Source organism: Parasteatoda tepidariorum, chromosome 9 (assembly GCF_982258835.1).
Source record: "Parasteatoda tepidariorum strain Cologne lab strain chromosome 9, Ptep-v5.0, whole genome shotgun sequence".
Taxonomy (NCBI): Eukaryota; Metazoa; Arthropoda; class Arachnida; order Araneae; family Theridiidae; genus Parasteatoda; species Parasteatoda tepidariorum.
The window spans coordinates 25506504-25523359 of record NC_141763.1 but is presented as its reverse complement, the minus strand read 5'-3'; the positions used below and the strand labels follow the sequence as shown (position 1 = coordinate 25523359).

The following is a 16856-nucleotide window of genomic DNA, read 5'->3' as shown; positions in this document are numbered from 1 at the left end:
TTCAAGGTTATATTTATGTTGTTTAGTATGGCAATGATCACAATAATAGTCATATGACTCCAGCTTTCTTCGAAGTTGAAGGGTGTAGAGAAATTTGTTCTAAATTTTTCAAACATTAAATTGTTAAAATATTATATATTTTAAGTTTAATTATTGACTGATCAAAGATGTCTCTCAGCGATGCCGATGTTCAAAAACAAGTATGTTGTACATTTTATTCTCAAAATAGTTTAAACTTATCTCTAAAGATATTTGCGACTACAGGGATGGATGTAATATCACATAGGTTAAAATAATACAATAGAAAAAGAGAACTGGAGATAACTAATCGAATATATTCCAATAAGATTATTACAGTTCAGAGTTACTATCAAATGCAAAAATAATCTTAATATGATTTTGTAAATAATCTAATAAAAAGAGAATTGTATGTTAATTTTGCTGTTGTAGGCTAAATTAAACCAAAAAAATTTTTTTTTAAATAAATAAAAAAAAATTCCTTTTCATGTATTAACAGCAGGAGAGAATCAAATTACAATAGCACCTTTTGTAGTGTACAGGTGTTTAATCAATTGTAATTAAAAGGTTTGATTTCTCTAAAGATAGCTTCTTGCTTTAAATATCTTTGTTTTGTTTATCAATGAATGGAAAGTTGTTAGTCTGCCTGCATTATATCACATCTTTTTTTCTTTTCCTTCTTAATTTTCCTCTTGGACAAAAAAATGTAAAAAAGCAATGGGTCGAAAAGAACAATTCAATTGCTAACAAGCACAAATCACTAAAATATGAAGAGTTTTGGAAAATAAAAGTTTTTGTTAGGATTTATTTTTTACAAAAATATGAATACTTTTCAACATATTTTAAGAAGAAAATTCAAATCTCAATTGCAGCAACAACATGTATTCAAAGTGAAATTATTTTTTTAGATCAATTATTTATTAGAAATATTTTTATTCACTTATAAATTATACATAATTTATTACTATAAAAAGAAATATTTTATGAGACATTGGATGTAATCAGTTCATTTAAAAATGATCAACTATGTATAACTTTTTATATTTTCATGATGCTTTCTTTTAGAACTATGTTTGATGTAGTTTTCAGTTTCAAATAGCAGGGGTCTGTCCCGGCCAAATTTATTAGCGGTTAGGTACCTTCACAAATTCAACTTTAGGAGAAACGGTAGTTTCACAAAATACTTTTTCTTAAACTTTTATTTTTGTATCACGTAATAAACGATAAATCCATATTTTTTTGTTAATTTATTAATTTTCACAAATTATATCTAAATTTTCACATAATAGGTACCTCTCCGAAAAACTTAGATAGACCCCTGCATATAGTATCCTAACTTATAAAAGATTTTAATCTATTTGAAAATAGGGACAGAGACTAGCGTACTCCCTTCTTCTATCACTCTCCACACGCTAATGGTGAAAGCATGTGAAGTGTTGCCTCTATGCCACCTGTAGCCCATTTCGATCGCCAATAACTCTCACTTCACACAATGTTTATTAAATTGAAAGTGTTTTTTTTTTTTAAATAAATTAAAATGTAGAAGAAGGAAAGATGAAAAGAAAAAGTATCCAAGATAAAAAGGAAGAAGAAAAAGATCTGTGATATAGAGCAGGCTATTAATTTTTCGACTTCTATGAATATGCACACATATAACTTTCTATTTAATGATAGACAAAACAAAGATATTTCAAGCAAGAAAGAAGTTAAATTTTCAGGAATCAAGGCTCTTAATTGCAATTGATCAAACACCTGCACTTGGAAAAGGTGTTCCTGTAATTTGATTCTCTTCTGTTAATACAGGAAAAGGAAAAAAAAGTGTTTTATTTATTTTTTAAAAAAAGAAGTTTGGTTTAATTTAGCCTACAACAGCAATATTAAAATTCATTAATTCTGTTTTTTTAAATTTTTTTTAAAAATTTATTTTGCAATTAAAGTGAGAAATTGGGAGTCCTGTCTAAGATTTTTGGCATATTTGATGTGCTATAGTATGTAGCAGAATCATTGGCTATGTCTGACTTGTAGGAAAAATTTAAAAGTAGTACAGCTGAAAAAATACAGCCTTGTAGTTCTAAGAGATATAGTATTTACTTTAATTTTAAAACTCTTCTACAATAAATTATTGGAATTAGACAGAGTTGGGTAAAGTAATGTTTTTGTTCAAAGTTAAGCAGATGTGGTTAAGAATATGAATGCAGGTGAGTAAATGCTCAAATCCATTTAATTTAAATTGATTCAATGTTGCTAAAAGCTAATTTCATTATTTTTATTAGAAATAACTCATTTACTAAATTATTTGGTTCAAGCTTGACTTATTAAAGTATGTATTGTATATGTGTATTTGTATATAAGTTTATTATGTATAATAATAAGTTTATGATATTTATAATAATTTTATAAAGAGTCAGTTTCTATAATATTTTAAATGTTTATTAGATCAACCACATGATGGCCTTCATTGAGCAAGAAGCCAATGAAAAAGTTGAAGAAATTGATGCTAAGGTAATATTTTAATATTAGTGATGTTAGACTTTAAAGAGATATGTATCACAATTGATCCTTCTATTTATATGTACATACATACTATTATTTGTATTACTTTAGGCCGAAGAAGAGTTTAATATTGAAAAGGGTCGATTGGTGCAAGAGCAACGACTAAAAATCATGGAATATTATGATAAAAAAGAAAAGCAAGTTGAACTGCAACGAAAAATGTAAGAAATCTTTATAGTACTCGCTATTGATCTTCATGATGCGTTTTCTACTAAATCTTTCTTTTTGATAATTAATTTTCATAATGCGAAAAAAGCTTTACATAATGACAATATAATTTTGTTATAATATAATATTTAATTTGTTATAATAATATTATTATTATATTTTTCTTTGTATAGCTGCTTTAAATAAAATTTGAAAACTTATCGAAACTTTTGAAATGCTTAATCATTTTTCGTCACATAATTTTTCAGTATACCAATGGGGCATTTATCTATTAAAAAAATGTGACTTTTACTCTTATATAGTTAGTTTTCGGTTAGCATTTACCGGTGGATTTTATAAACTGTTAATTTAAATTTTTAGAGGCCATCTTTAAAAGATGCATTTTACAAATGTAGTTGATGTTTTTCTATATTGTATGACCTCTTTCATTTGTTTTTTAGTTATGGCACCTTTACGATATTTAAAAGTGTCTCAAACCTCAGTCATAAAATATTGTCTGTGCAAAGTCATAATACAACTGTTTTAAGTTGTTCAATTTAAAAATACTTCTAGATTTTTTTTCCTTCATAATTTTATTTGAAGTTAAATCTTCTGAAATATCTCGTTTTATAAGTTTTTTCTTCTATATTTAAATTATATTTGGAAATTAATTTATTTCATTACACTAAACGAGCATTGATCTATTACCTAAGGACTAGTTCTATACTGGGAGATATGTGTCTTCTTTGGTTCATGTTCTTTGATTTTGGAAATTGTGTGTTTGTAGTATAAAATAGAAAAATTTTCTTGATTTGCATTTTTATTATCTCTGTATGCTTGGTCATTAAAATGTGTAAATTTCCATTTCAGCCAAAGTTCGAATATGTTAAATCAAGCAAGACTAAAAGTTTTAAAAGCAAGAGAAGATCATATTAGAGTAAGCAAATTATAGTTTTTTTTTTTTTTTTCTTCTCATTTATATCACTTAATTATAATAACATTACCTGCATACTTTCACTCTTTCCGAGAATGGATTTTCAGAGTGGTTGTAAAACAATAAACGGAAAACAATCTGACTAAAAAATATATTTATATTTTGATCCCGTTGAAATTCGCTTACGTAAGGATTATTATGTTTTCATATATTTATTGTAGTTATTTATATGTAGTGGTGGTCAAACTCATTTATAATTATCATTATAATTCAAAAAGTTAATTGGAATAACCTGAGTATTGCCACCACTTTAAATATGAAAATAAAACCTTCCGGAAAATCCGGAAGAGTTGGCAGGTATGTAATAAACTCATCTCAGTTTTAAAAATATATAATGAATAATTCTAAGTTGATGTTACCATACTTAAATTACTTAATTTACTCAAATCAAAACCAAATATATGCCTCCACCTAACAGTGAAATATGAAAATTTGTTTTTCTGAAGTGTTCCCTTCCCCCCAAACTTCTTTGTGCATTTTTTAAATTTTTTATTCTGATATGAAACAAAAAATCATTATTCTCAATTTCTGCATTTAACTATCCAAAAATAGAAAGAAAGACTTTGAATTTTTATGCAAACATGAATTAAGTTTTTTTGTGTTCCACTTAAATATATATTAAAAATTATATTTTAGAGTTTGATTAAGAAAATTAAACTTTTTCATGTTGCATAAATAATTTTATTGCATTAACGCTGATAATTTTTCATAAATGAAGTAAGTAAGTCTAATTATAATTTAAATCACTAAAATCTGCCTAGGTATTTAAAAATGCTCAATTTACAAAAGGTAAAAGGTGGAGCCATAAGAAAATTTGATTAATGATAACATGATAATATAATATAAATTTGAAAATATTTAAAAGATTTTGGCTTCCCTATCTCTAATGTATTCATAAGAACAGATACTTCAATCACTTTTCTATCCTAATTAAAGGCACATTAGTATGCTTTCAAGTTTAATTGTTTAGAAGTTTTTCTTTAACCTTCCGTTAGTCGCGCACTTGTTTCCGACATGGTTAATCGCGTTGCACCTATGAGGTGTTTCTGATTTTTTGAAAGCCAAATGAAATTTAGTCTAGTTTAAATAGTTAATTGTTACCAATTTAAGACTCTTTAGAGAGATAAATATCAAAAAACTTATTTAGCGAAGTACCGAAGATAAATTTTTCTTGGTCCCGCGTCGGATCTCTTCCTCCATCACAAGATGTTCAACCAATTGACGCAAGAAGGTTCTGCGGTTTTTTACTCCGTAACCATTTTCTGTGTATATAACTTGACCATTTATACCTGCTACGTTGAGAAGGACAGAAAATGAGATAAAATATATATATTTAATTCATAAAAATATTATATCCATAATACTTGCGCCAATGGTCGCGCTGCACCAGAGGGGTGATTTGAGCGGTTCCAACTCTCCATCGACATGTTCTAAGGTCGATTTTACACGGACATTTGAGTAATCCAAAGTTAGGAACATAACATTAGGCTCGACCCCCGGAAAAATCTATTGACGGCAAAGGAGGTGGAAGTGCAGTAAGGATGCACCTGTGAGGTGCGCGCGACTAACGGAAGGTTAAATGATGCAATTTAAAGTTATTTTACTTTTAAAGTAAAACTTATTGGTCAAGTATGTTAAATTTTGAAAAAAAGTGAGCTCGTTACGGCTATGCCCGCTCTGCCAAGTAGCCACTAGTGCATTGTTTTTCACCTGCCTGTCTGCGAACACCATTCATGGGTCTATAAGCATTATTACCTTAAATTTGTTGTTTACTCAATATTGAATACAAAAGACCGTGTTATCTCCTACTTATTAGCAGATGTATTTGTTCTTTATTCATTCCGTTTTTTCTTATTTTTCTGGTACCTAAACATGGTTACGTAATTTTTATTTTACTGCTTTTTTTATTTGAATAGTAAAATTAATACTTGTATTAGAATGAATATAATTTTACCTATATTTAACTATGTTTTTGACTTGAAATATTTTTTCACTATAGAGAGTATAAATGATGGGGAAAAAAAGTTTGTTAAGTCACACTTTTGTAGGCGTAAAAATTATTTTAATAGTCCAAATTACTAAATTAACAAGTCTGCATTAAAACACTGAAATGTTCTACTGGTCTTTCGAGTGAATCAGGTTGGAATACTTCAATTTTAGTGTTCCGAAATTATGTCCAAATTTTTTTTTAAATAATGTTGTCCTGATTTTTTTTCCTTGAACTACTGCGAATGTTTTCCTGTATTTTTAAAAAATTTACTTTTTTAATTGGTAGCAACTAATCACTTGTGAAAGGTTTTAGTTTAATAAAAAATTAAGAGTTTTTAATAATATTTTAATGATAATTTGGTTGAGTTACTGAAATTTGCATGAAAACTAAAAATATTTAAATAATTGTCAAGGTGTTTTTATGGTGAGGTGGTACCCTATGTAAAATGTACTTTGGTGGTCTTTCATGTGTAGTTTTATCAGTGCCTAAATTTCAGATATGCTACTTTTCAAACATACAAAAATTTTATCTTTATTCTTAAAAGATAATCCACTGATTTGCTTTTGAATTGGTTTTGGAAGACTGAAACTAGAGAGCTTTAGCTGTGTTTCCCCGTATCTTACAGGCTTGCTTAGCCTTACCAGTTTTCTCTACTTTAACAGGAGCTCAATTTTCCCATGCTCCATGACTCTTTTAGTTTTCTAATAGTCATAGTTAATGTACTGTATATATTTCAAAAGTTAAATTACAGTGATATTTTATCTTTTTTAATAACTTCTCAATTTTTTCTTGTAATCTTATATCTTTAAGAAAATGTTTTTATATTTCCATTGTAATGTATAATACTAATCTTGAAATTCTAGACTGTGTTAGAGGAAGCTAAGAAGCAGTTGCATGGATTGACTCGTGACCAATCTCGTTATCAGGAAGTTATGAAGAATTTAGTTCTTCAGGTAATCTTCATGTTTTTTTGTTGTTGTTGTATTTTTTTTTTTTTCCTTTCATATTTCTACTATCTTCTTTAGCCTGATCATTTGTTAGTTATTTTAAAGGTAAAACTGTCATTAAGTCAGGTGATAAATAGTTAAAAATGAAGTTTTCTGCACAGTGATGGATCACCCATGTGATGGAAACTGGGTCTATTTTAAGAATTGTGCAAGCGTTTCAACTGGAAATAATAATAAAAAATTTAAAAAATTTATTTTATATATATTTTAATGCTTCCTACATTAACACAAAATTAAGTTCAGAAGTCGGTATTAATTGTTCCGTATTGCCTGATTTGTACGGTGCTTTTAAATAAATAAATTAATATGCATGCTGTGTTAAGATTATAGTTTATTTTAAAGTCTAGGATACAGGCATTTAAATAAAATATTGTATTATTGTAATGAAAAGAAACAAAATTCATAACAAAACAATTAGTTAAACAATATATGTATTTAACAATTTTATGAAATAACTCTTTTCGTCTATTAAATATTTGTCGTTAGTTTCAGAGCAATTTTAAAAAGAAAAATTGTAGGTTTTTCCATCATAGTTTTATGGTCTTTATTAACTCTTTTTTTTTCACCAATATTTGTTGAAAAAGGGACTAAAAACCTTCTATTGTCAGGAAATTTCACTTTTATTTTTTAAAATTATTTAATTAAAAAAGACATAATTTTATTTAAAATATATTTTTAGTCACTTTTTTTAAATAAAAAAAAAATCTCAGAATTGCTTACGATAGATTTATGTGTTTTGATTTCTTTTTTTGTAATTTTGGCTCTGAAATTTTTTTATTTTAAATGACATTTGTTTTGAGGAGGATATCAGAGAAATTATTTAGAGCTTTGAATAAGCCTTGGTAATGTAGCAACACCTTTAGGATTTCTTATTTTGCATAGAAACATTTGTTTCCAACCGTGCAATCATACTATCTCATACTATTCATTAAAATTTTTTTCAAAAACTTCCACCAAAAAAATTGAATAAGTTTTTCTAGTCCTTCTGTGAAGTAAATTGACTTCTTTGTTTTGACTGAATCGTTTTTGACTTCAGCAGTAGATATTTCTTTCCTGTTTAACAACCTAATGTTATGCTGCCGTTGTATCAAAAATATAAGGAGATATTGTGCTAATTCTGTTTGTTAATTTGTAATTGTGGAAACAAGCTCAAGGTGCAGCCTATCAGCATGCTCCATCTCATTTTATTTCCTCCTGGTGCCAGTCATGTAAGGTGTGGGTTCACAATATTTGACCACAAAACAAAAAGGAGGTATTTGTCACCGCTGTTTGAATTTTTTTTAAACACGTTCACGGCGTGGTGACCCACCCGTGGGTCACGCTAGATTGTCTCATATGGCGGCACACCGGAGTAAAGACTGGTAACAAATAAATTTCATTTTTTAGTTTTTTCTGGGAATAATAAAAATCCATAACTACTAATGTTTTTAACGGATGCAATTTTTATATTGAATTGCTTCTTCGCCTTGATAAATTTCCTTACAGTTAATTGTTATTGTTGAGAATAGATTAACTCCTCCCGAATATTATCTAATATTGAAATATTTCTTCTACCAGTATTTTCTCTTTTCCTTTCCGCTTTCAGACGCAACACCTGGCGTGAACGTGTTCAAACATTGGATTTTTCATCTTCTAAATTTGACGGACATAGGTGTATGTGTGTATTTATATGTATATATACATACATACATACTCATACAAGGATATAGAAACCAAGAAATTTATTCTCATAATTTATTATTTTGGAATTTTTTTTCCCACATTTATCTGAATAAACTTGTAATAAGGTACTCTGAAAAAGGCTCAATTAGTTTGTAACTTAATGTTATATAGCTACGGTTAAAAAGGAGTTTCTCTAGCTTTTTTTCTTTTAACATTTCAGAGAGTATCAGGGTATCCAGTTCAAAAGGGTATCCAGTTCACATTATTTCTTGTTAAAATAAAAATTTTGTGATACATTTTTTTATTTATTCATTTAATTTTTCAATTTTACACAAAGACGTACATTATATACCCTATTGGGCATGCAAAATTCTATCTATTCCTGATATATAAAAGTTTTGATTAGCTTAGTGTGAATTTTGTTTCATGAATTATAAATGCTTCATTGTAAAGTTCAGCTGTGGTTGGAATTTATGTTTTAAATTGTCTATACTCTTCACATGGAGAAATAACTTTTTTAATTCCAGGCTGTTTTTCAACTTCTTGAAAAGGAGGTGTCCGTTAAATGCCGCAAGCAAGATATACCAGTGGTTGAAAGTTCACTTAAAAGTATTTCAGATGCTTACCAGCAGCAAGTTGAGAAACCTATAAGAATTACCATTGATAAAGATAACTGTTTGCCTTCTGATTGGTAAGTTTTTTTTCCCTTCCTTCTTAAATAGGATTACCACTTTCTTTCCAGAAACAGGGAGAATTGGAAAAAATATGCAACCAATTAACAGTCAATTTTAACTTGGAATATGTTTCGTTGGATCTATTATTTAGTAGTCATTGAAACTCTATTATCTGAACAATCATTATATTATTAAGACATTAACAAGCAGTATTTATTTTATCTTGCCAGTGCTATTTTAATAAACTAAGTACGTAGCGTTTTTAAAAAGTGCTTAAAGGTGTTCATTTTTTTAAAAGTCTTTCTAGACCTATTTTGCCGAAAATTGCCATGTCTTGATATGTCAAAAAGTTATTATTGACAGGGCAAGTATTAAAAAAAGTTAAAACAATCAAAACTTAAACTGATAGTCACTATGTTCTGTGTGTGAAATTTGTATGGTATATTTAAAACATTAATTTTAATTAATATTAAATGATGCATACTAATATATAAATATGAATGTATAATTACTCCTTTAATGGCAGTTAGAGAACAACTCTCCCCACTGGACACGACAACAACAATGTATAATTAATAATTGTTTAAACCTTAAAAGCATGGAGCTCCTGAGAACAAAATTTACAGAAATTTTTTGCATCATATTGTTTGTAAAAGGCCAAGACTACTGCTCTGAGGGTTAAAGTAGAAATTATAATTTTGAGCAGATGAAACAAATTCTCATTTTATATTCCTATTTTCTTTTGTTTTATTTTATTTGAAAGCTCTCATCTTCTCAAGTGATATTAAAGTATATTAATTAATGCCTTTGCATAGTGAAAATATTTTTTTACTTAATCATATTACAGTATTTTGTTCTCTACTCTGCTTTTATTTTTATTAATTACGTAATGTCTTATAGTGCTGGCGGAGTTGAAATTTCAGCCCAACATGGGAAGCTTAAAATCAACAATACTTTAGAAAGCAGGCTGGACATGATAAGTCAACAGGTAATCATACTTTTTATTAATAGAAAGTTTTTATGAATTTATACATCAAATTATTATTATTATATATAAACAAACTAATGTTACTGCTTTTCTCTTCTAGCTGTTGCCAGAAATTCGTCAAACATTATTTGGATCAAACCCCAACAGAAAATTCAATGATTAAGATTGTGCTGCAGTTGGTTAAACTATTTCATCTCACTATACTCAAGAAACATTTTCTTTAATTTAACATTCCATTTAAATATGTGAGAGCTACTTAAATTAGCTTTTCAGTGGAATTTGTAATTTAATTTATTTGAAGTAATCAAGAACTCCTTATTTATGAAATCTGTCAAGGCTCCGGGTGTAGGCCTTCTTCATGAGGAAAAAGCATATATATTGTGTATAGAGACTTTTAGGATGTGGAATGTTTGGTGTATAATTGAGTCTAGTCTTTGTTATTTTATTAGAATTATATGTTAAACTTGTGTTTGCAATGAATTATATTAATATGAATTTTAATTGTAATAAAATGTTGTAGTTATTGTGAAACTTTTCATTCTTTCAATTATGCATGGCAATGTTTTTCTATATTGAAAATCATTTTAGCTTATTGATTTCAGGAACATTAAGGTATGAATGGGGTGTTTGATATTATGTAGCATACTAAAAATACTCTATAGGCATATGTAACATGTCAGATTTGATTGCTAAGCTTGTTTTAAATCCCTTAAAAAGAAAGCATCAGTTTTGCAGTGGTTGAAAGGGTGTTTTGATTGTATAATGCAAGAAACTCACTAAAGTGCATAAACTAATTTTTCTAGTTGTAGCAAAGTTTATGTTTTAATGTATGATTTTGCCCAGCGCTTACGCAATTTGGTACATTGCTTTTAAACTGTTTTGTCTACGATTACTTTCCATGATTTTGTAAATCATATTTAAATTATTTTGCCCACCTCTGTGTATGAATAATTTAAAAGCTAGTATAAAAAGCCTTTCTTTAAAGTCAAAATAAACCAAAATTCTACAATTTATAGTTTTTTAAACTCTACTACTTGAAGAGTTTTTGATGAAAGTGGAGCAGTTGACATTCTTGATTTAAGTATAAAATTTATTTCCTGAGAATTGAGCATAATTAATCTTATTAGTCATTTCCTTTCTATTGGATCAAGAATCTACACAATGTTAAGTGTATTTGGAGTTACCAACATTGGAAACATTATCCTGAAGTTACATGAGATTTGAATGAAACACAGGAATTGACATACTATAGAATTTTTTAAATTGTGCTTTGTTCATATGAAGCACTAAGTATATGTTATCCTTATTTAGATGTTATATGAAATATGTCTATGTTGTTATTCTTTGTGCTTAGGCTTTTGCTGTTTTTTATTTTCAAAAAAAAAGAAGAAAAAAATTCCGTCAAGTAATTTGTTTCTTTTTGCTTATTCCCTGAGATATACACGTAACTTTTTGTTTTAAATCCTTTGCAGTTTTATGGAGGGGGAAAAGTAACATTTAAGTCTAAACAAAATAGTGGTTTTAGCCATTATACTTAATTAATAAAATTTAAGCCATAATTATACCTGTAAATATAATTAATTATGCATTTTATGTTCAGTTATTTTGTTAACTAGTAATTCAGTTACAAAATCTGACATGTACGCACACACAGTCTCTGAATAAACTTATCTTTATTTAGATAGATTCAGATTTTTGACCATAAAAATATGGGGATAAACAAAATCTGGAAAATGTATCAATTTTACCAGAAGCACTGTCAAAAAGGTGGACACCTTAATGTAAATTTGTTTTTTTTGCATATTTAACCAGGTTGTGGGAAGTTCTAAGCGAATATGGAAATTTTTGACAATCATAAAATTTGTCTATGTGAATATCTGTTTTTTTATTATTTTGTCTAACAAGTTAAATTACAATAAACTACTTTAATAGCTAGCAAAAGATATTGAATTGTTAGGTATAAAATTTTTTGCACCGTATTAAACTGTGTAATGTTAAATGATAAAATGCAAAATTTGAGCTATGTCTGTTGAATAGTTTTAGTTATAAAGTTTCAGTTAAGCCATGAACTATTTAATATTGTGTTTACATGGAATTATCTTTGGGTCAACTAAATTTATAATTGTGTGCAGAAAAGGAAATTAGAATTATTCGACCCTATTTGTAGATTGGGATTACCCTTTACTATTTTATGTGTTAAGAACCATATCTGTTGAGAAAATAGTTATATCTATTCAGAAAAAGTACATTCTCATGTCTGATTCTGTAACAGTTAATAGTAAACAGTAATTAATCAGCTTATTTGTTGTTAACCTTCTGAACCATTAAGATTGGTTTTAAGTAAGTGACTATTAGAACAAAAATTATTTAGGTAATCAATTTTATTTTGTGCTTTGTACATGACATCCTAAGAAGTGATTTCACAGTTTTTTTTACGGAAATTTAATTAAACTTATTCTGCCCCACCTGGCCCTAATTTTTGAGCTAACAATTTTGTATCCTTGATTTTTCTATGTAAAAAAAAAGAAGGAAAAAAACCATGAAGAGATCGAATAGCATGGTGTTTGACATGGGAGTTAATTTTAATCTTTAGTAATTTCTATGTAATTTGTATTTCTATGTAATTTAGTAATTCTTCTCTTACATCATCTACACTTATTATTGGATTCTTAATATTCAACTTTAAAATAAATATTTATTATACTAATAATAATGTACTTATACTTAAAATATACTTGTACTACAAAAAAAAGGGAATTTTCATATTTAAACTAAGACTAAACAAACTTCATAAACTTAATTAAAATGTTTAAATCATTTGAATGTATGTACCACAATGTTTAATAAAATTAACCTCTGAAAAAAAAAGCCTTAAAATAAACTTCAAAAATATAACTTTTTTAATATACTAATGAGGTACTCATAATGGTTATTTCTCTAAAGTTATACATTGTGGTTTATTTTAATATTTATATATTATAAACTATTATATTAAAGTATGAAAGTTTAACACAAATGTTCTAAAATAAATATATAAAAAATTTCAATTCGAAACAATATTGCCAAATGATATCAGACAAAATATGTAAAATTAATGATGCAACATGATTAAAGATTTTTTTGCCCTCAGGGGGTTTACCTTTATCTGAGGTAAACACGGGTTTCACGACCCCGAGGTCCCCAGTGATTTTTTTTCCCTGGTAATTGGTTTTACTCCTCTATGACTTGATGCTACAACTAGTAAAAATAAATTAAAATTTGTCTAATTTATAAGCTTCTACTTTTCACGACTCAAATCACGTATTATCATTAACTTATGTAAAAGTAGAATTATAGATGCTTTTTAACATTGCTGCCTGAAACAGAAAATTGGGGCTCCAGAGAGCAAGGCACACCGACCAGAGGTCTATTGTACCCAAACCCTAAATCATGATTAGCAAGAAAGCCTTACGACTGAAGTAAAGTTCCCCAGACATCTTACAGGAACATCAGTCCCCAGGTCTTAATGCAGTGTTACCCTAAATGATCAAATCTTTGAGCCGAATAGACCTCATGATCACATTATTTGTCGTGAAGTCTCTTCAAGATCATTCATGAGTTCAGAGACTGTCTTGCCATGCTTGCTTCTGACAACAATTACTCCGTCATCAGCATACCCAAAACAGGGGATGCCTTGATCAGTTAACCGAACTAACAAAGAGTCTATAATATACCATAGGATAGGGGAGAAAACCCCTCCATCCGGGCATCCTGAGGTTAGGTAGCATGTACTTTCATGCTTATACCCATTAAAGAGGAACAAACGTACATGGAGGATAGCAAATTTTCTAACCACCTCATGATTATCGAATTTATATCTCTGTTTTTATTAAGTGCTTTGATAATGTAGTTTCAACAACGACTTTATCAAAAGCACCCTAGATAACAATAAATACCACCATCATACTCTTTGAGGTAGTTTTCTCAAACATGTAAGAGAACTTATATAGTGCCGAGTCCGTTGACTTGCCAGGTTGATAAGCATACTGGGTAGAGGACAGTGGCTTATCTATAAGTACAAAGTCTAAATATCTGTCAATGAACTTTTCAATAGCTTTCAACCGACATGAAGTAAGGTTTATTGGTCTAAATGATTTAGCCTCAAAGTAATTTTATTTACTTGGTTTTGGAAGGAAAATTACCCTGATAATCATAATGAGCATTATTGGCATAATGTCACCCATATCTGGTGACTTGTAGGGTTTAAATGATTTGATAGCCCATACAACTTTTTCATAGATCACCATCTTGAAAATTTTTAAGTTCTTCAATAGAAAAGGAAGATAATTCGTTTATCACAATTTAAAGTGGTTGTCATGTGTAATGATGGATAAATTGAGGAAAGGCCTTGTTGCTGCCATTTGTACGTGGGTTTCATATGTAATATGTATTTTCCCCTTAGCTATGCTCTATTATCCAACGAAAGTCGTACCTTCTTGACTTAATGATCATCGAGCTTGGTTTGTCCAAGTGTCTGTAGATAAAACAAGAACATATCTGAATGTAAATGTTGCTCACAGACCTACTATAATATACTCATAATTCTAAAATAAAAATTTATTGGAAATGGTGTATAGAAATTTTTTACTTACAATGAGATAAGATGTTTTTCTGAATTTAATATTTATTCCTCAGTTGATGTATCCCAGTTTATAATGTGTACTATTTTTTTTCCTCGACTATTAGACCATTTACAATGGATGCGATTTTTTTTGCATGCGAAATAGAACTATGTCGAAAATATTTTTTCGTGAAAAATTTGCCATCAGTTTTCGTTTGCATGACTTTTCAGGCGGCAAATCCATCTCAACAAAAACGGAAGTGCGTGAATCGCAATCAGTAAGAACGATCCTTTAGTTGTTCGTACATGGCAGAGATAAGTAATTTTTTGCCTTGATACTTCCATTGTAAGCTCGAAGCTTAGAGCTTTTTTTTTTCCTTCCCCCTTCTTCGTATTGCTTGTTATTGACTTGTGTTATTTGTTCGTTACTATTATTTCACTCTAATTTTCTTCGATTAAATCGGAAAAAGAGATAAAACTCTTAATTTTTAAGTGCTAAAAATGTTTGGGACGATTGTAAAACCGTAATAATCATATATTACCTTAAAGTAAAAACTATGGAAGAAAATTGTTTGGAAGGTGGGCAGGAAGAATGCTATGAGTTTTACGAAGAGCGATCTAAAGTTATTAAAAAGGAAGAACGTGATGAGTGTTATGTTTGTGGTGAACAGTGTATTCCTAAAGACCTTTGGATGCATATTATGTCTCATGTTGAGCCACAAATATACCAGTGTGAGGAATGTGGTAGTCGTTTCGGTAACGTTGCATTACTTCGTCGACATTACGAAACACATACAAAACCTTATGAATGTCAGTTTTGCAGTATGACGTTTGGTCACAAAAGTAATTTAAGGAGACATTTGCTGAGTCATACTAAAGAGAAACGTCATGTATGTGATATATGTCAGAAAGCATTTGGTGTGAAGAGTGATTTACGTAGACACTACCGCATTCACACGAATGAAAAGCCTTACGTGTGTCAGATTTGTAACAAGGGATTCAACCAAAGTGCCAATTACAAGAAACACTGTCAAACTCATTATAAAAAGAAAAAGTTTAAGCAAAATGGCGACAGTTCAGATGTCGATGATCCAGATTCAACCTTTCCTGAAAATCCGTACGTCTGCGCTCAGTGTTTCAAAAGCTTTCCTGAGAAAAGGAACTTACAGCGTCATTTAATGACGCATACCAAAGAAAAACCTCACGTTTGTAATATTTGTGATAGAGCATTTGCTCAGAAAGCTCATCTTAAAACTCACAGTTTGATTCACTCACAAGAAAAGCCATTTAAGTGTGAGGAGTGTGGCAAGTGCTTTTTAGACAAGTGGCGCCTTTATCAACATTCTATGATACATAAGGATGATCGTCCTCATCGCTGCAGTGTCTGTGATAAAGGATTTTTATTTAAATCTGTACTTGATCGACATTTTGTAACTCACACTAAACAAAGGCATCACATTTGTGATATATGCCATAAAGGTTTTACTCAGACCGGTGCTTTAACTAGACATTACATGATGCATGCAAAGATAAAGCCAAAAATAGATAATGTTTCTCGCAGCATTGTGTCTGGTTCTTGACATGCTCTTTCAAAATGATATACAATATAGGTAAAATATAAAATTGTGCCAGGAACTGAATGTTAATATAGAGTATATTTTGTTATCCATAATATAAATGAGTTATGTTTTGTAATTTTCAATTATTTGTTATTAATCAAGCATTAAAATATTTTATTTGCTTTAAAGTTACTTCAGAAAGATAATTTCATGTAAGGAAGTTAAATTTCAATGTAATTAATATGATATAAGGTTTTATTAATCTTAGATCAATTTGAGCAAAGGTACTGTAAAATTTTAAAAACAATTGATTCATTAATGTGTTTCATTCAGGGTTGATCAGGTGAAATCTTAGTTTTTTTTTTTGTTGATAAACTTAAACTAAAATTTAAGGCTTTTCGCTAAATTTGTTTTCTTTTAAACTAAGTATACATAAAAAAATATTATTGCATTATTTATACTAAAAGAACTAATAATATAGATTTCAGAATTATTTTATTGAAATATAAATTTTTTTTAAATCATATATTATTAGGGTTCCACTTAAGGTATTAGGGCCAAATCTAAAGAGTATTTCTATATTTTTTTGAAAACCTTATAGTTTTGAAATGTACCCCTGAAATTTTGAAACAGAGAATGATAGTCTAATATGTTCGACCTATAT

The 16856-nt window shown here is 28.8% G+C and overlaps 1 protein-coding gene across 1 annotated transcript; it reads left to right on the top strand.

The window, feature by feature from the left end:
- Positions 1 to 39: 39 nt before the first annotated feature.
- Vha26 (V-type proton ATPase subunit Vha26) lies at positions 40 to 10564 on the top strand. Its single transcript, XM_016052940.3, has 8 exons — positions 40 to 200; positions 2455 to 2520; positions 2623 to 2732; positions 3589 to 3655; positions 6566 to 6655; positions 8899 to 9062; positions 9946 to 10033; positions 10134 to 10564. Exons 1-8 carry the CDS (start codon positions 168 to 170, stop codon positions 10194 to 10196), a joined length of 681 nt encoding a protein of 226 aa, XP_015908426.1. The 5' UTR covers positions 40 to 167; the 3' UTR covers positions 10197 to 10564.
- Positions 10565 to 16856: the final 6292 nt, after the last annotated feature.